General features: G+C 39.6%; 1 protein-coding gene across 1 annotated transcript; it reads left to right on the top strand.

The window, feature by feature from the left end:
• The first annotated feature begins 200 nt into the window (after positions 1-200).
• LOC126418831 (peroxisome assembly protein 12) lies at positions 201-18,036 on the top strand. The gene is made up of 6 exons (XM_050085810.1): positions 201-513; positions 591-699; positions 1,568-1,985; positions 9,678-9,828; positions 17,121-17,203; positions 17,282-18,036. Exons 1-6 carry the CDS (start codon positions 394-396, stop codon positions 17,385-17,387), a joined length of 987 nt encoding a protein of 328 aa, XP_049941767.1. The 5' UTR covers positions 201-393; the 3' UTR covers positions 17,388-18,036.
• The last annotated feature ends 1,981 nt before the right edge of the window (positions 18,037-20,017 follow it).

Below are 20,017 nucleotides of genomic sequence, written 5' to 3'. Positions count from 1 at the left end.
AACCGCGCTTTTTAGTTGCTACTTGCGACTCTTAGTTGCGACTTTTCACTGAAATCGCAGAAAGCAGTGCTAAATTCGACCAATAGATGGCTCACGTCTTTGAATGTGAAATACTACTTGCGACTGCTAACTGTGACTGAAATCGCAGTTAGATTCTGTAAAGTTGCTACTGTGATATCTGTGACTTCTCGGTCATTGCGATTTCTAACAGATACGCGATTTCCTGCCCACCACTACGCGATTTCCTGCCCACCACTAACATGTACTATGTAGTCTGCATGTACAGGAGAGAGAGAGAGAGAGAGAGAGAGAGAGAGAGAGAGAGAGAGAGATTTGAAGTGTCTGTGAGAATATAGTTACAATTTATCGGTACGCAGATAATGCTTGAAAGAAATGGCAGAAAAAGGAGCTCATTTGACGTCGAGTGTTTTAACGAGACCGTCAATATTTGAATTAATAGCCCAGGAGTCCCTCGCTAAGACAGTTCATCCCGCTGTCAAGAAGTTATGCGAGGTGAGTTAGTAACATGCAGATTTCAGTGGTGCGAGACCTTTTTATGACTGGTAATTTCGAACGCTATTTATTTACAGGTGCTAGCAGAATCGAACCCCGGAAAATACGGTTTCTTGGTCAGATGGTTCGAAGAACTATACCTCGTAGCTGAGTTTCTCCTTCAGCGACAATATTTACGCACTAAAGGTAACTTAAGTAATACAGAAGCAGGGCTTATATGCCCATTAACGTGAACTATAAAGTTATTTTATGGACAGACAGGGCCTAATCTTGACATCGGGCTTCGGGAGTCCAGTACCACACTCAAGTCCAGTTCCTTCAGTATGGCAAGTATCTGTATCAATATTGCTGTTACACATATTCCTCGTTTAGTTAGATGTTTTCTGAGATAGTGACAATGTTTGGTGTCTGGCGTGTAGATCTTGTTCCTAAAAACTGTCCATTTAATGTTCACTTGCTATAGTATGTTGTGTAAAAGCTAAAGATTTGCTTGAGCATCTCACTGCTTCACCCCACACGATGTCAGTGGATTTAGTATACCTTTTCCTTCCTCCAAGCTGAGAACTTGCTCATGTAGCCAGACATGTTTAATCTGAAATGAAAAGTGCGGAATCTGGACATGCCTAATAAACTTTGTTTTGGTAGGATAACTGCTTTACATTTCTGTGTAAATTATCTCTTGGTTAATGTTGACCACAGGTTTCTTTCCTACAGGGCAGTAATCAGTGTCAAATGTCACTATGTCCAATATCTGTGGCATATCAATATCCCTTCTCTTCCTTGTTTTTAACTTTGTTTTTATATCTGCTCATGTTGAACGCATGATAGCCTAAATGATGTACGGTTTCAGTGTGCTGTTTTCTTCTTGTATTTTGTGCACTTTGAAAACGCACAAGTTGAAGACCACCATAGTTTAGTTAAACCAGATTTGGCCAGTGCATTGTTATGTAGTTGGAGATTTCCATTCTGCATGGTGGATAAATGTGATTAATTTTTGAATATTTTGAATGTTGGTTGATTTCCTGTTGCATCTTAAGTTCTTTTTTCTTTTCAGGCAGTTCATTTTCAGAAGCATTTTATGGCCTGCAAAGGACAGTGAGCCATTCCACTGATTCAAAGCTACCAAGGAGGAAACTACAACTATCATTAATCTGCCTCTCTGTGCTTCCTTATCTAAGAAGAAAGCTCGAAAATCTTGCTGTAAAATATAAACTTGAAGAGGCAGATGGCATACCAGAAAAAAAGAACTATCCTAAAGGGACTCGATCTTTTGTGATAACGCTGCACAGCATATTTCATGCTGTTTGGGAAAGTTTGGTGCTCATGCAGTATTTTATGTACATGAGTGGTAAATCTTTGTATCACTCTCCTCTTCTTCGCATCATAGGCATTTCACTCATTTACACTGATCAGGAATCTGAAGGCATTCCGTGGAGCTCTCTTAAGAACTGTGTCACCTCCCGTGATTTCAGGTAATATTTTGCAACTTGTAGAAAAGCAAAAAGTTACTGTCACCAAAGCATCTCTCTAATGGTACTTAATAAGTGATAAACTTGCTATATTTATATGTAGTGTATAGTTAAAGATTAAATGACTTGTTTTAACAGCTAAGCCGGCTGCGGTGGCCGAGCGGTTCTAGGCGCTGCAGTCCGGAACCGCGCGACTGCTACGGTCACAGGTTTGAATCCTGCCTTGGGATGGATGTGTGTGATGTCCTTAGGTTAGTTAGGCTTAAGTAGTTTCAAGTTCTAGGGGACTGATGACCTCAGATGTTAAGTCCCATAGTGCTCAGAGCCATTTGAACCATTTATAACAGTTAAGGCCTTCCTGGGCTCAAGTCAGTGGGTTCTAGCTCCCTGTTTGCCCACATTGAAACTGAGTTTGTACGGCATCCTTCCTTGTCATTTCAGAAAAGCCAACCAGTTTTCTTAAAGATTAGTAGGAGTCCATTTACGAGAACTCAGTTAGCCACAATTTCAGTTAATGAGTCAAGCCTTCTCTATCCCCAAAGTACGCAAATGTTTCCTGAAGTTCCCATCTCCAGTCATTAAACCTACCGTGACTTCATCTGCCTCTTGTTCAAGCCCGTGGTTGCAGAACTTCTCTGAATACATGGTTTTAGCATCATTTACTTGCCATGTGTTCATTTTTGTCTAATATTCTCTGTGCTGTCTCATGATCCACCTAGTAACATCAACTTAGTTACAATAAAGGCAGGTTCTGCTCCAACAAATACAGTCATTACCCCTGCCCTGGCTAACCTGTCAGCTCATTTTTTTATCACCAGTTTCTTTGTGACCAGGAACCCACAGCAGGTTCATCCTGTTGCTTTCCACTAGCTTCACATGAGTTCCATGGCATTCTGCAATGATCTTTGATCTTGTTGTGGGGGTTGATAGTGTTCAGAGCTACTTGGCTGTCTGAATGAAATCCTCAGGGGCTCAGCATTCATTTACTGGATATGTGCTTGGTCACCCCAGATGTGGACTGGCGAACACCACTAGTCATCTGTCACTGTAACATCTGGGCGCACTTCAACAACCATTGTGGGCCATGATGGTGAAATGTTGTCTCTCACAGGGATCTAGAATTAATCTCCTGACTGACAAGGACAGTACAAAGCTCTAAAAGAAACCTCAGCCTTTAGGGATGCTGCAGCAGGGCTGTAGAGGTGTATCAGTCTTTATCGGGTGACCTCTGCAGACCTGGCACACCTCAGCTGTATGACTTACTCAGACAAGTGGGGCTGTATTTGAGTGGACTTGTATTTCTCTAGCTGCTGGTGGGACAGAGATGGGACCCTCAAAATTAAACTCCTAACATGAAGGGTATGCTGTCTGGGAGTACTTTCATCCATTCACTCGAACGAATGGAGGAGACAAGTCCTCCTAATAATCAAATTGCGTTTAATAATGGGGCTTGCGGAGTCGTAAATCAGAATGTGTTTGTAGTGATAAAGAGGAAGGAGGAGATTCTTGAAAAGGTTAGTGTTCTGTATTCATAGAGATTTCATAGTGCTTGCTGGTACCTTAAAGGCTCATAAATGAAGCAGTCACAGCCAGTGCCATCTGGATCCTCTTGGCAACACCAGCTTTCCTGAATTGTGCGGGTGGGAACTCTCCCTGCGGTATATCCTACATTCCCGTAACCATCCCCCCCCCCCCCCCCCACGTGTGTGTGTGTGTGTGTGTGTGTGTGTGTGTGTGTGTGTGTGTGTGTCGTCTATTTTTCACAAAGGTCTTGTTCACCTCAAGCTTATTTTGTGACAGTCTTTCTGGGTAGTGCATATCTGCGACTCAGTACCTCCGCCATATGATGAGTACCAACTACCCTTTTCACAATATTGTTGCATTCCATTTTAGATTTTCCATTGTTTGACGTAGAGGAGGCACTGAGTCAGACACACACAAAGAAAGGACTGCTAAACTTATAGCTTTAGGGCAAAAAAGGGCCACTTCCATTATTTGTAGTCTTAATCTAGTACATCTGTATTGATACCTGTATCTTCCAACATTTACTTGATCTTAGTGTCCTAGTAGGTAGCTAGTAACTGTACTGTCCTTGTCTTTGTAATATCAACACATAGGATTATCATATTCAGTGAGTAGGTTTGTTGATACCACTATTAGTTGAAATTTCTGATAGTTTCGTGTAGCAGGTCAGTTTTTCTTCACAATCTATTGCATCCTATTATGACTGTTGATTTTAGAAAGCTTGTACTTATTGATTTATATTGTTTCGTATAGAGTTCTTGTGTGTGTTGAATAGTGCCGCTTGTCACAGTCCTGAGTATTTCTCTCCCGTCCTAGTGTTCTGTCCATTCTTGTAGTAGCAGTCCACTATACTGTCACAGTGTACTCTATACTCGCCATTTAAATATTTCATATGTGCTATACGGATGAGTGTGTGTACGGGTGCTCCTTTTTTGATGCTTTTATGGGCCTAAATTCTCTGCTCTTTATCCTTACTTTGCCGATTGTGGCATCTGTGTGTGGAGGAGGAGGTGGGATAGCATGCCTAATTATGCCAAGATATCTGATTCTATTGATAGATATTTTATCTACAAAGGTTGATTTGTATGTCTTAAAGTGTCTGACTTTTGCTGAGCCAGTTCATCTAAATCTTACACATTGGGTTTTCAGTGTGTCAGGTCTTTTGTGCCACAGAATTATCCATTATTCCACACGGTACACAGTTCCTGTGGTCAGGCGGTGACGCTAGCATGCAGTGCCATCTGTGTTCCAGTTTTTGGGTGGTGAATGCCTGCACCACACAAGCCGTGTAACAGTGCTTGCTGCACCTCTGCCAGTAGACTATTGGTGGCAAATTACAAGAAATAGTAATGTTAAGGAAATGTGACTGATTCACAAACGAAGTGGCTTTCAAAACACTTGTTCAAACAATCTTTCAGTACTGTTCATGAGTCTGAGATCCTTACTGTGTTAGATTAACAAAAGAGAAGGACAGATGAGACCCAGTGAATATGTAGTGGTGTTTCACTGCAGGATCATTTAGTTGGTGCAAGATTGTTAGTGATGCTCAACTGCAGTCGCAGGCACTACAAGAGAGGAGTCATGCATCACGGGCAGGTTTACCATTGAAATTCCAAGAGCACATCCCGGGAACATATTACTTCCTACCATATATGTCTCGCTAAGTGAAGATGATATTGTCAGGTTGCTTGCAGAATGTAGATGTGATTTTGGGTGTGTAGATAGGTAGGGGAACATTTGCAAATGAAGTTCGGCACTTCTTCTGCCACTTTACTAGTCTGTTTCAGTACCTGTATCGTCGGTGACTACCTGGACACTGAATTTGGCACCACTAATAGCCTTTGTATACAATTAGAATTTCTTTGTTTTTTATGAGAGGTCTTTAGATAAGAATCTGCTACAGTACTCATGGAAGGCCTTACACATTGCCCTACTGTTGCCAAATGTGCCTCATTTAGCAGCTTTCTTTGACCTTGTGCTTTGTTTCACACGTGTTGTGCACAGATTGTATATCGTGGAGGACCCTTCCCCATCATGAAGTGTTATAGTGGGTACATACCTACCCACTGCTCGATCAACTATTTTTCTGAACTTGGGCCACAGTTCCTCTACAAGCTTATGCCCACAGCTAAAGGTCCCGAAATCTTTCTCAGTATGACACTGCTGTCTCTTCATTTATTAAATGAACCTCAATAGGAAAGGGAAGGGTAAACTGGCAGGGTTGTTATCAAAATCCATAAGGGGGGACACTAGTACTCGTGGATGTACCTCTTTTTTAGACTAATACCAGTGTCAAATGAGAAGTTCAGGCAGGCAGGTGCTAAAGAGGTCCAAAACTCACAACATTCTCACAACAGGAAAGTAAATAATAATTTTACCATATTTAACCAAAATATTGGTGTATTAAAGAAAAAAGTAGATTCTCAGAAAAGTAAAGTAAAAAATAATGTAACCATTTTTCACCAAAATATTCCGGGATTGAAGAATAAAGTAGATGAGCTCCTGGTTTGTTTAGATGACATTGAATCTGATAATGTACTATGCCTGTCTGAGCATCACATTGTGTCTGATATGGAAAAGGTAAATATCAGTGGTTATAAACTAGCTGCACATATGAGTAGAGAGAATAAGGTGAGAGGAGGAGTTGCCATATATGTCAAACGTTATCACTGTATAGAAAGCTTAGATGCAAAAAAGTTTTGTCTAGAGCAACATATAAAAGCATGTGCCTGTCAACTTAAACTGAAGGAGGGCTCTTTTATAATTGTAACGGTATATAGGTCTCTTTCAGGAAACTTTCATTTATTCCTGGAAAACTTGGATGCCTTCTTGTGCTATCTGTCAGATAGGGGAAAGCAAATTATTATTTGTGGGGACTTCAGTGTTGATTCACTGAAAGAGTGTAATAGGAAAAATGACCTGGAAGTCTTGCTCGGTTCTTTCAATTTGACATCTGTCATTAATTTTCCTACTCGGGTGGTAAAGGACAGCAGCACATTGATAGATAACACTTTTATAGACAAAGGAAGGTTTAAAAACATAAATTCTTATCGTGTTGAGAATGGGCTTTCTGATCATGATGCTCAGCTACTTACAGTATATGACAGCTCCATTCAGTAATTCAAAACTACCCTCCAAAGTTGTGCATTCAATTAATGACTCAACAATTAGAAATTTCAGAGAAAATCTTCAGCAGCTAGACTGGGATGAGGTGTACAAGGAACCCGATGCTAATTTAAAATATAACTTATTTCTTGATATACTTGTAAGAGAATTTAAAAACTGTTTCCCCAAGAAAGTAGTTAAATCTAATTATAAGAAACCATGCAAAAAACCTTGGCTTACTAAAGGAATAAAACTATCTTGTAATCACAAAAGAGAACTGTATCTAACAACAAGAAAGAGTAATGACCCAGAAACAGCCAAATATTATAAAAACTACTGTGCTACATTAAGAAAGGTTATTAAAAAGTCCAGAAGCTTGTGCATCATGTCTGAGATTAATACTTCTGATAACAAAATGAAAACAATTTGGAATATTATTACAAGGAAGACAGGGCAACCAAGAGTACAGGATGATGGCATCACCATCAAAGTGAATGGAAACTTGATAAACAACAAGCCAGAAGACGAAAACATTTTGAATAATCATTTTTTAAGTGTTGTAGAGAAAATAGGATCTAAATGTTCATTAGAAGAAGCAAGGCAGTTAATGGAAGAGGCCTTACCCACACCATTTGATACAATTGAAATTCCACCCACCTCTCCTTCTGAAATTAGGAAGATAGAAAACTCTCTCAAGAATAAAAGCTCAAGAACAAAAGCTCACATGGAATTGATGGCATTTCCAGCAGGAAAATAAAAGCTTGTTCCCAAGAAATAAGTGGGATTCTTAGTCACATATGTAATCGCTCTCTGAAGCAGGGTATTTTCCCAGATAGACTGAAGTATGCCATTGTTAAAGCATTGCATAAAAAAGGGGATACGTCTGATGTCAAAAACTACCGTTCAATCTCTCTTCTGCCTGCCTTATCCAAAATTCTTGAAAAAGTTGTGTATTGTAGAGTAGCTTTGTGAACCTTTGTAAAAATAAAATTTTAACAAAATGTTAGTTTGGTCTCCAGAAGGGGTTTTCAATGGAAAATGCTATATATACTTTCACTAATGAAATATTAAATGCTCTGAGTAACCGGAAGTCACCCGTTGGGATTTTTTGTGATCTATCAAAATCTTTTGATTGTGTAAATCATGGAATATTTCTAGATAAGCTCAAGTACTGTGGTATGAATGGGACAGTGCTCAAATGGTTTAAATCATACCTAATTGGAAGAGTGCAGAAAGTTGAAATAAGCAGTTCACATAATATGGAAAAAACTGGTGATTTCTCAATCTGGGGAACAATCAAGAATGGGGTGCCACAAGGTTTGGTCTTGGGTCCTCTGCTGTTCTTAATATATATTAATGACTTGCCATTCTATATTCATGAAGATGGAAAGCTGGTACTTTTTGCCGATCTTACAAGTATAGCTATCACACCCAACAGACAAGAATTAACTGGTAACATTGTAAACGATGTTTTTCAGAAAATCATTAAGTGGTTCTCTGCAAATGGGCTCTCATTAAACTTTGACAAAACACAGTATATACAGTTCCACACAGTAAATGGAATGACACTATTAATAAATATAGACTTCGATCAGAAATCAGTAGCTAAGGTAGAATATTCAAAATGTCTAGGTGTATGCATTGATGAGGGGTTGAACTGGAAAAAACACACTGAGGATCTGCTGCAACGTTTGAGTTCAGCTACTTATGCTATTAGGGTCATTGCAAATTTTGGCGATATACATCTGAGTAAATTAGCTTACCACGCCTATTTTCATTCTCTGCTTTCGTATGGCATCGTATTCTGGGGTAACTCATCATTGAGTAAAAGTGTGTTCATTGCACAAAAGCGTGTAATGAGAATAATTGCTGGAGCTCATCCAACATCATCCTGCAGACACTTATTTAAAGAGCTATAGATCTTCACTATAGCCTCACAATATATATATTCACTTATGAAATTTGTTATTAACAATCTGAACGAATTCAAAAGTAATAGCAGTGTACATGGCTACAACACTAGGAGAAAGGACGATCTTCACTACTCAAGGTTAAGTCTAACTTTGGCTCAGAAGGGGGTAAATTATGCTGCCACAAAAGTCTTTGGTCACATACCTAATAGCATCAAAAGTCTGACAGATAGCCATATAGCATTTAAAAGGAAATTAAAATAATTTCTTAATGGCAACTCTTTCTACTCATTAGATGAATTTTTGGATATAGTAAGTGGGTAATTTCCCCAACCCCCACAAAAAATTATAAATATTGTCATGTAATATTTTGTGTAATGTAATATCTTGTATAGACACCTTTTATTAACCTGACACGTTCCACATCATTATGAAGTGTCGTATTCATGATTTATGGAACAATTACTAATCTAATCTCTAATCTTTTTACAGAACATGTAAACCTTTCTACTTGTTTTAACTTGTTTTGTACATTGTTAATAATTGTTTTGACAATTGGCTCATGGTCACTGCCACATGTTTCAGTGTTACATTCTCGAGGAAGTGAGGTCTGAGTGTTGCCATTAGATGTAATACATTTCTTCAACATGTGGGTTTCCAAACTATCTATTCTAGGTAGTTCTGAGAGAATGCATTTTGTATTGGTTTCCTGGATGACTTATGGCACCCACAGCTTGCAAAACAATATTTACTGCATTCGTTGGATGAGTCTCTGCTAGTACTGCTATTTATTGGGTGAAGGTACAGCTCTCCTATGTGCTAAATAGACAATCCACTGAGAGGAAAGACATCAAAGACATCAAAGTTCCTCATATTTTATAAGGCCTGTAGAAGATAATAACTGTAGGGAAAGACAGCAGTGTTTTAGGAATATCTACATTAGCATTTCTAAAAAAAACTGAAAGCATTAGGTGAAGAATTGTACTTTTGTGCTGCCTGGGATTTAATCTTTACTACAAACTTATGGTTTTATACAGGTAGTTACATTATCTGCTGTAATTGTCAATAGCACTTGTATACTGAGCAGAAACTCCAGTTTGTGTATGACAGAACCAGTTACCGTGTTTACATGTAGTGGTAATTTTGATACTACCAGGTCTCTGCCAGGAGTCACATTCCAACTGCTCAGGGGTGTGCTGAGTAACAGCTTTGAAATATTCGCATTTTTCCTCCAGTTTCTTCAAGTCTGGTATTCTGAGCATAGACAGGCGAGTGTTACAGCTCTACCCATTCCTTCCACCCCACAGGTAAGTTCAGCAGTAAAAAACTGTATGTAAGTAAAGAATTTTACAAACACAACAATAAAATCATGTTTTCCATCTCTTGTCAACAAAACATGGATGGCAGTGTCTAGGTAATGTGATGAATATTTTCAGGTGCTGCCAGTCAGGCAACAACAACGAAAGTAAATTGTTCATTAGATACTGTTTTACATTAACTTCTGCATGGTGGAACTATTGGTTTGTTTTCTGCAACAGTGTGGTAAAGCGAAATTAAATTTCTGACTAGAGAAAGTTATTAAGGAATAATGAAATGTAATCTATACGAAAAGATGGGAGCTGTATACACACATTTTTGTTTTAATGTGTCTCACCGGGGTTTGTTGACCGTGTTTCTGACACTGACTAAACAGACAAATGAAAAATCATTCTGCTCTTAGACCTTTTCTGTTTCCTGCTAAATATCTTTAGTAAGGACCCCAGAAACAATGTTCAAGCATGTAAGCAGATTTCTTTCTAGACAAATTGCATTTCCGGAATATTGTTGCAGTCATTTGTTTTTCCAGAAACTAAATTTATGTGGTCTTTTGAACTGTCACAAGTTGAAGTAACATGGGCGTTTTTGACTGTTGGCTCTCACTTGTTGTATGTTGTGTAGCAAAATACATATTATTTGGTGTAGGGCACAAATAATCTGTGAATAATTGTGACAAAATAAGGACAGCTGTAGGTGTTTTATTTTGTCAAAATAGTAAACGGCCATCATCCGAAAGACCTCCTGCCAAAAGGATGGACTTACAAAAAGTTTCTGTGAATAAGGTGATTGTACTCTCAGCTCCAATTGGTATCTACATTATGTATCCAAATTAAATGTACAACAAAAACAATCAATTATTGACAAAATAAAAAAATCTAATCACCAAGTGACAACGTAACACACACACAAAAGATTGTTGTAATTGGCAAACTTTCGGAGCCAGTGGCTCCTCCTTCAGGCAAAAGAGTTGAAGGAAAAGGAAGAGGGATGAAGGAAAGGGACTGGAGAGGTCTAGGAAAACAGATTTCAGGAAAGTTACCCAGAACCATGGGTTGGGGGAGGCTTACCATACAGAATGATGGGGAAAGACTGATTGTTGGGGAGTGCATTGGATGAGATTTGAAAACCTGAGAGCTTAAAGGTGGAAGACAGGATGATATGCAGTCAGAGATCATGCACGAGTTAATAAGAGTGAAAAGCTAAGTGCATTGTACGTAACTGAGGTGGGAGGGGCAGTGAACAATACTCTTATGTAAAAATACTGTTATGTAACCATGGACCTTGCCATTGGTGGGGAGGCTTGCTTGCCTCAGCGATACAGATAGCTGTACCATAGGTGCAACCACAACGGAGGGGTATCTGTTGAGAGAGGAGACAAATGTGTGGTTCCTGAAGAGGGGCAGCATCCTTTTCAGTAGTTGCAGAGGCAACAGTCTGAATGATTGACTGATCTGGCCTTGTAACATCAACAAAAATGGTACTGTGAGTGACTGAAAGCAAGGGTAAACTACAGCCGTAATTTTTCCTGAGGGCATGCAGCTCTACTGTATGGTTAAATGGTCATGGAGTCCTCTTGGGTAAAATATTTGGGTCTGTGGGTGGAGAATACTCAGGAGGATCTCATTGTCAAGAGAAAAGAAACTGGCATTCTACAAATCGGAGCATGGAATGTTAGATCCCTTACTTGGGCAGGTAGATGAGAAAACCTAAAAAGGGAAATGAACAAGTTGAAGTTAGATATAGTGGGAATTAGTGAAGTTCGGTGGCAGAAGGACCAGGACTTCAGGTCAGGTGAATACAGGTTTATAAATACAAACTCAAATAGGGGAAATGCAGGAATCGGTTTAATGATGAATAAGAAAATGGGTATGCAGGTAAGCTACTAAGAACAGCATAGTTAATGCATTATCATATCCAAGATACAAAAAGCCCATACCTACCACAGTAGTACAGGTTTACATACCAACCAGCTCCGCAGAAGACAGAGATTGAAGAAATATATGATGCAATAAAAGAAATTATTCAGATAGATAAGGGAGACTAAAATTTAATAGTTGTGGGGGAATGGAATTCAGTTGTAGAAAAAGAAAGAGAATGAAAAGTAGTAGGTGAATATGGAGTGGGGGTAAGGAATGAAAGAAGAAGCAGACTGGTGGAATTTTGCCCTGAGCATAACTTAATCATAACCAACACTTGGTTTAACAATCATGAAAGAAGGTTGTGGTGGAAGAGGCCTGGAGATGCTGGAAGGTCTCGGGTAGATTATATAATGGCAAGATAGAGACTGAGGAACCAGGTTTTTAAATTGTAAAACATTTCCAGGGGCAGATGTGGACTCCGACCACAATTTATTGGTTATGAACTGCAGAATAAAGTGAAGAAACTTCAAGAACGTAGAAATTTAAGGAGATGAAATCTGGGTAAACTGAAAGAACCTGAGGTTGTAGAGAGTTTCAGAGAGAGAATTAGGGAATGATTGACAAGAACAGGGGAAAGGAACACATTAGGAGAAGAATGGTTAGCTTTAAGAGTTGAAATAGTGAAGGCAGCAGAATATCAAGTAGGTAAAAAGATGAGGGCTAGTAGAAATCCTTGGGTAATGGCAGAGATATTGAATTTACTTGATAAAAGGAGAAAATATAAAAATGCAGTAATTGAAGCAGGTAAGAAGAAATACATATGTCTCAAAAATGAGATCGACAGGAAGTGCAAAATGGCCAAGCAGGGATGGCTAGAGGACAAATGTAAGGATGTAGAAGGATATATCACCAGGGACTAAGATAGGTACGACCTACAGAAAAATTAGAGAGACCTTTGGAGAAAAGAGAACCACCTGTATGAATATCAACAGCTCAGATGGGGAATACCGTGTGAAGAATTTGACAGAGCACTGAAAGACCTAAGTCGAAACAAGGCCCCGGGAGTAGACAACATTCCATTAGAACTACTGACAGCCTTGGGAGAGCCAGTCCTGACAAAACTCTACCATCTGGTGAGCAAGATGTATGAGACAGGCAGGACTCCCTCAGAGTTCAAGAAGAATATAATAATTCCAATTCCAAAGAAAGCAGGTGTTGACAGATGTGAAAATTACCGAACTATCAGTTTAGTAAGTCACGGCTGCAAAATACTAACACGAATTCTTTACAGACGATTGGAAAAACTGGTAGAAGCTGACCTCGGGGGAAGATCAGTTTGGATTCCGTAGAAACGTTGGAACACACGAGGCAATTCTGACCCGACGACTTCTCTTAGAAGACAGGTTAAGGAAAGGTAAACCTACATTTCTAGCATTTGTAGACCTAGAGAAAGCTTTTGACAATGTTGACTGGAATATTCTCTTCAAATTCTGAAGGTGGCAGGTGTAAAACACAGGGAGCAAAAGGCTATCTACAATTTGTACAGAAACCAGATGGCAGTTATAAGAGTCGAGGGGCACGAAAGGGAAGCTGTGGTTGGGAAGGGAGTGAAACAGGCTTGTAGCCTATCCCTGATGTTATTCAGTCTGTATATTGAGCAAGTAGTAAAGGAAACTGAACCGTGAATTTACTTTCAAAACTTTTCTTAAGAATTTACTTTATTTACTAGCGATTCATCAAGAACATTGACACATTTAATCACACTATGTGAGTGTGGAAGTAGTTGCCAGGGAGTAACTAATGAAATCAAAATCAAATTACTTTTAACAAATGGGAATTTTATTCCTAAAAGCTTCTCTCTCTCTCTCTCTCTCTCTCTCTCTCTCTCTCTCTCTCTCTCTCTCTCTCTCTCTCTCTTTTTAAAAAAAGAAACAGATTTAAAATTATAAGCAGAGCAATTTATTCAGAGGCAGAAAGAAACAAATTTTTGAGTGTATGAGCTTTCGGGCTGAAAACCTTGCCGCTCCCTTTTGACACGACCGTAGTCACGACCGCTCACAACCACCTCTGGAAGACTACACAGGTGCAAATCTGCAACACACCTTAAAGTAAAAGTTTTAACAATTCACGCAAGCACACAAACTATGCACCCCGTAGGAGGGATGGAAATGGTACAAAACACTAAAATTAAAAGATTAACTTTGCCACCGAAGGTGCAACTTGATTTTAACTTCTAAGAAAGTCTTATGGTGGAAGGGTGGCAACTTTATATACTAAAATGACCATTTAAATAAAAGCCCATGAAATGCAATCTTACATAAAATTATACAAGGTTGGTCAAACATGCTTCACGGTACACATATACTGCCTCTCAAGATGATAGGCAAGATAAAAACATATTTCAGGAATTAGGCCGTTACACTTCAAGCAAGAAATTCGTTAACACACCGAATCTGACAACCATGACAGAGGCAGCTATTAATGTACGGCAGATTGATAGGGAGATAACAGAACAACCTGAACCCCAGGTTGCTCTAACCCGCCCCTACTCCACAAGGGAAAAACGGACCACCCAATTCATAAATAACTACCTTCCCACGTGTGGGCAAACGGAGAAGAATGGTGGGATGACCCCAAAACAAAGCGGCTGTTGACCTCACCAAGAAAACAAGTAGAATTTAACAAGTAAGTGAAACAACATGTCACGAATCACTTAACTTCTACTAAACTGTGATTTCTGGTGAAGACCTGGCGCAGCACCCCCAAAACGCTCTCCTGAACCATCCGCTGCCAGCCGCTTCAACGGATGCAGGAAGGCACGCCTATCTCACGGCGTCGCAGCTCGCACCGGCCAGACCGATGTTGTGGGTTGACTCCTGTTGTTCTCGTGTCGGCCGTGAAGCCACTGCCCCTCGCTATACGGCACGGCCCACTGGACTCACGTGGTGACCTCACGTGCGCCGACGCTCAAGGTGGACAAGTCATCTTGTGTCTCAGTGTGCGACCGACCAACCGATCGATCCAACCGCCAATGACCGTTGCCTGAGCAACTCGAGCAGACTGGCGGCCTAACGTGCAGACTCAGTTGCAGAAACTAAGCCCCCGACCGGGCAACAACTTGTTGAGTTCTCTCACTGTGCCTCAGATTCAGACGAGAGGCAGACTAGCAAGCTGGGGATGAGAGACTTACGCAGACTGACCGACTGGCGAGCTCATAGCGCCCCTTAAATGCACGTGAACAGGCAACCTTTCCCCTTTCCCACCAGAGGGAGACACCAAAGCTGCGATTGCCACAGCGTCACCACCACCAGAAACAGAGGGCGACAGCTTCACACTATGCACTGTGGCGTGCTCTTCAAAACAGCAGTTTTTACCACGGCTCAGAAACAAAAGAAAAATTTGGAGTACAAATTAAAATCCATGGAGAAGAAATAAAAACTTAGAGGTTTGCTGGCAACATTGTGGTTCTGTCAGAGACAGCAAAGGACCTGGAAAAGCAGCTGAACAGAATGAACAGTGTCTTGAAAGGATATAAGGTGAACATCAACAAAAACAAAATGAGGATAATGGAATGTAGTAGAATTAAATCAGGTGATGCTGAGGGAACTAGATTAGGAAATAAGACACTTAAAGTACTAAATGAGTTTTGATATTTGGGCAGCAAAATAGCTGATGGTGGTGGAAGTATAGAGGATAGAGAATTTAGACTGGCAATGGCAAGGGAAGTGTTTCTGAAGAAGAGAAATTTGTTAACATCGAGTACAGATTTGTGTCAGGAAGTCTTTTCAAGAAGTATTTGTATGGAGAGTAGCCATGTATGAAAGAGAAACATCAACGATAAATGATGTAGAGAAGAATAGAATAGAAGCCTTCGAAATGTGCTGCTGAAGATTAGGTAAGTAGATCACATAACTATTGAGGAGGTATTGAATAGAATTGTGGAGGAGAGTAATTTGTGGCACATATTGACTAGAAGAAGGGATTGGATGGTAGGACATGGTCTGAGGCATCAAGGGATCACCAATTTAGTATTGGAGGGAAGCGTGAAGGGTAAAAATCGTAGAGGGAGACCAAGAGACAAATACGCTAAGCAGATACAGAAGGATGTAGGTTGTAGTAGTTATTCTAAGATGAAGAGTCTTGCTCATGATAGAGTAGCATGGAGAGCTGCATCAAACAAGTCTCTGGACTGAAGACCACAACACACAACAATGCATGTTAACATTTTTCGGTCTCGTACATTGACATGACTACCACCAAATTATCAATTAGGGTGAATGGGCATAGGAAGAGGGTGTATACAGACATCACACAATATCCTGTCGCAGAGCATGCCGTAAAACATGACAATCGTGACACCTGTTTCGCCACATGCGCCATCTGTATTCTTCCCCCAGACACCAGTTTCTCAGAACTCCACAGGTGGAAACTAGCACTACAAGAAGTCCTTGCTTCTCACCATGTACCTGGCCTTAATTTGTTAATTTCTTCTGTCTCGGTATTTCTTCACTGTAACTACTCTATGCTTCACTCCGTTTTAGTTTTCTATATCTTTCATTGTCTTAGCCATCTATTTTTCACTGCCCCCTCCCACCTCTAATACATACAACGCACTTAGCTTTTCACTTTTATTAACTCATGCATGATGTTTAAGCAGTAATCTCTGTCTGCATATTATTGTGTCTTCCACTTTAAAGCTCTCAGGTTTTCAAATCTAATCTAATGCAGTCCCCAACAATCAGTCTTTCCCTCTCATCCCGTAGAGTAACTCTCCCCAGACCCGCGGTTGTGGGTGAACTTCCTGAAATCTACTCCTTTTCCTAGACCTCTCCAGTCTTTTTCCTTCATCCCTCTTCCTTCCCCTTCAACTCTTCTGCCTGAAGGAGGAGCCACTGGCTCCGAAAGCTTGCCAATTACAACTGTCTTTTATGTGTGTGTTCTTCCGCCGCTTGGTGAGTAGATTTTTATCTGTGCAACTAAACAAATTAAATGTGTCTTAGACACAAAGCTTGGTTGTAAATAATGAATCTTTCATTTAACAATGGAAACTCCAGGTAGAAGTATCAACAAGATAGAAAGATATAGATTGTTACTTACCATTAAGATGACACATTAAGTTGCAGACACTTGCACAAAGTGTGCAGCCACAGCCTTCTTCGGAAAAAGAACACACACACCACTTACTCACAGAAGCAAGCACACCTCCTGTAGCTCGGGCCAGGTCATGAGTGCACGAGGTGTGCTTGCTATTGTAATTGAATGAGTGTGTTTCTCTTTTTCTGACAGAGGCTGTGGCCAAAACAATCTATCTCTGTCTTCATTTGAGTGCCCATAAGCTCTAAACACACACATTACATTGTTGAATCTTTCATTTACTTAATCTTTGGGATTATCTGATACAGTATTTTCTCATGTATTTTCAGGGTCTAGGTGTAAATGATTACAAAAATATTTGTCCTCTCTGCTTGCAGAAAAGGAAAATACCAACTGTTTTGCCTGTTTCTGGGTAGGTATATACTATGCATTCCAGAAATTTAAGTTGTAGCTTTATTTTCTATACTTCTGAGAATTCCTTTTTTTCCAGGTACATTTTCTGTTATCGCTGCATTGCTGAGTATGTTCGAGAAAATCATTCGTGTCCTATAACTCATTACCCTGCATCAGATGAGGATTTTGTCAGAATATATTGATACAGTCATTAAGTTGATATAAAAGGTCATGCCACTGGAGAATACAGAAAATAGTAGATATTCTCTGCAGAAGTATGTATCATCTGAAAAGGGAATAAGTTTGTAATTTCATGATGTAAGCAGAAATGTGTTTTAGACTTTACATTCAACAACCACTTTTGAACCACACACAATTTATTTCTCCCTTGTAATAACTGTCTTACTCCAGGTGAGGTGAAGGCAACAGTAAGGCTTTAAATCTATAATTTGTTCTCCAGTGTTTATATTTGTCAATAGTGTATTGCAATAGCAGAACAGTTCTGACCAATTAAAATTATAGCAGTTGGAGGAGTGTAAACTAAAAGCAAATTGTGCGGTTAATCGTAAATATATGTAATTAGATACATATTACATGTTAATGGTGGGTTACATAAACTATCGTAATTGAGTTACACAAAATTTCTTATAAATAATTGGTGTAACACTTCAGGTGATATGGTCTGTCACAGATGTAAACAAATCAAAACTGTAAGTTGTGCCTTAGAAATTAAATGTTATTCTTGCACAATACATATTATAGTTTACATAATTCTCAACAGTACTGGGGTTTAGCCTACTCTGTTTGCTGGTATGAATTTATTAGTGAAATGTAAGTACATTTACATATCAACATTTTGTTTTACTAGGGGTAGTGTTAATATGTTCGGTGAAGCAGAGGTATTACATGAAATTGAAGAACTGTTCTCTGCTATCAGATGCCCAAATCCAAGGCTTGTTGTTTGATAATTCAAGAGTTCTGGAATAAAACCATGGATTCAGGTAAGCTGATACCAGCAGCAGAGTCTTGACCACATCTGTTCCGGTTGCATTGTTGCTGCTAAACTTAGTAGTAAACTTTCCTCCCATTGTGGTGGATAAGCCACACTTCAGTTATATCTTTCATGTGCAGGGCCATACCACAACAAACATGAGCATTATGTCTTTCGCTTCTGTCGCCATATTTAGGAAAATATTCATATTATATTTTAATTAACTGGTACCTTGAAACATATTTCTTGTACCATTCAGAAGAGAACAGTATGATCTTGCATAATTTTAAAAGTCATTTCTTAGAAGGCTCTTATTGTTGTTGTTGTTGTTGTTGTGGTCTTCAGTCCTGAGACTGGTTTGATGCAGCTCTCCATGCTAATCTATCCTGTGCAAGCTCCTTCATCTCCCAGTACCTACTGCAACCTACATCCTTCTGTATCTGCTTAGTGTATTCATCTCTTGGTCTTCATCTACGATTTTTACCCTCCACGCTGCCCTCCAATGCTAAATTTGTGATCCCTTGATGCCTCGAGACATGTCCTACCAACCGATCCCTTCTTCTAGTCAAGTTGTGCCACAAGCTTCTCTTGTCCACAATCCTGTTCAATACCTCCTCATTAGTTACGTGATCTACCCGCCTAATCTTCAACATTCTTCTGTAGCACCACATTTCGAAAGCTTCTATTCTCTTCTTGTCCAAACTATTTATTGTCCATGTTTCACTTCCATACATGGCTACACTCCATACAAATACTTTCAGAAACGACTTCCTGACACTTAAATCTATACTCGATGTTAACAAATTTCTGTTCTTCAGAAGTGCTTTCCTTGCCATTGCCAGTCTACATTTTATATCCTCTCTACTTTGACCATCATCAGTTATTTTGCTCCCCAAATAGCAAAACTCCTTTACTACTTTAAGTGTCTCATTTCCTAATCTAATTCCCTCAGCATCACCCGACTTAATTCGACTACATTCCATTATCCTTGTTTTGCTTTTGTTGATGTTCATCTTATGTCCTCCTTTCAAGACACTGTCCATTCCGTTCAACTGCTCTTCCAAGTCCTTTGCTGTCTTTGACAGAATTACAATGTTACTTTTTTTGTTTTGGAGATTTATTTACATAAGTATGGGATATTTATTATTGTAGTGCAGCTACTCAAGGAGGTTCAGTGTGGACTGTAATTATTGTCTGGCAGCAAAAGTTGGTAAATATGTTAATTTGTTAAAATGGAACAGGTTTACATTGGAAAAAAAAAAGTTCCAGTTTTGGTCACCAGGTGCAAATCTGGCACTGTGAATGCAAGAAAGACATATAGAAATGTTTCCATACGTAATGAATTAGGAACAGGATATGGGCAGATGAAGTCAACCAAGTGAGAAATCCATAATGTTGTTTTTATTATTAACCATCTTGCATGAAAACAGTTGTTTCCATACAGCTGCGCTCATCCAAAGCAGAAATCGCGTGCTGTACAACAAAGTCTGGAGAATGTCCAGACATCACGGTACACATGACAGGCCCTCTGTGTGTGTGTGTGTGTGTGTGTGTGTGTGTGTGTGTGTGTGTGTGTGTGTATGGCAGGCCCAGTGGTTCTACATGCACAACACACAGTTTAACAGTGCCCCATGTTTGACTGGCCTGTGTATTCACTGCACCCTCTAGTGTAAACTGTGCCTTGTGACTCTGTATAATGTCATCAACTTCGATTTGTGAAAATTAAGTGTGTTACTGCAGATCATGAGATTTCAGTTGCTGCACCACCAGGATCTTGTATTGGTACCAGTGTAATATGGACTGCAAAATTATCAATACTGTTGACCATGGGATGACACTAGC

The sequence above is a fragment of the Schistocerca serialis genome, chromosome 9, assembly GCF_023864345.2.
Source record: "Schistocerca serialis cubense isolate TAMUIC-IGC-003099 chromosome 9, iqSchSeri2.2, whole genome shotgun sequence".
In the NCBI taxonomy this organism is placed as follows: Eukaryota; Metazoa; Arthropoda; class Insecta; order Orthoptera; family Acrididae; genus Schistocerca; species Schistocerca serialis.
This window is presented reverse-complemented; position numbering and strand designations above follow the sequence as displayed.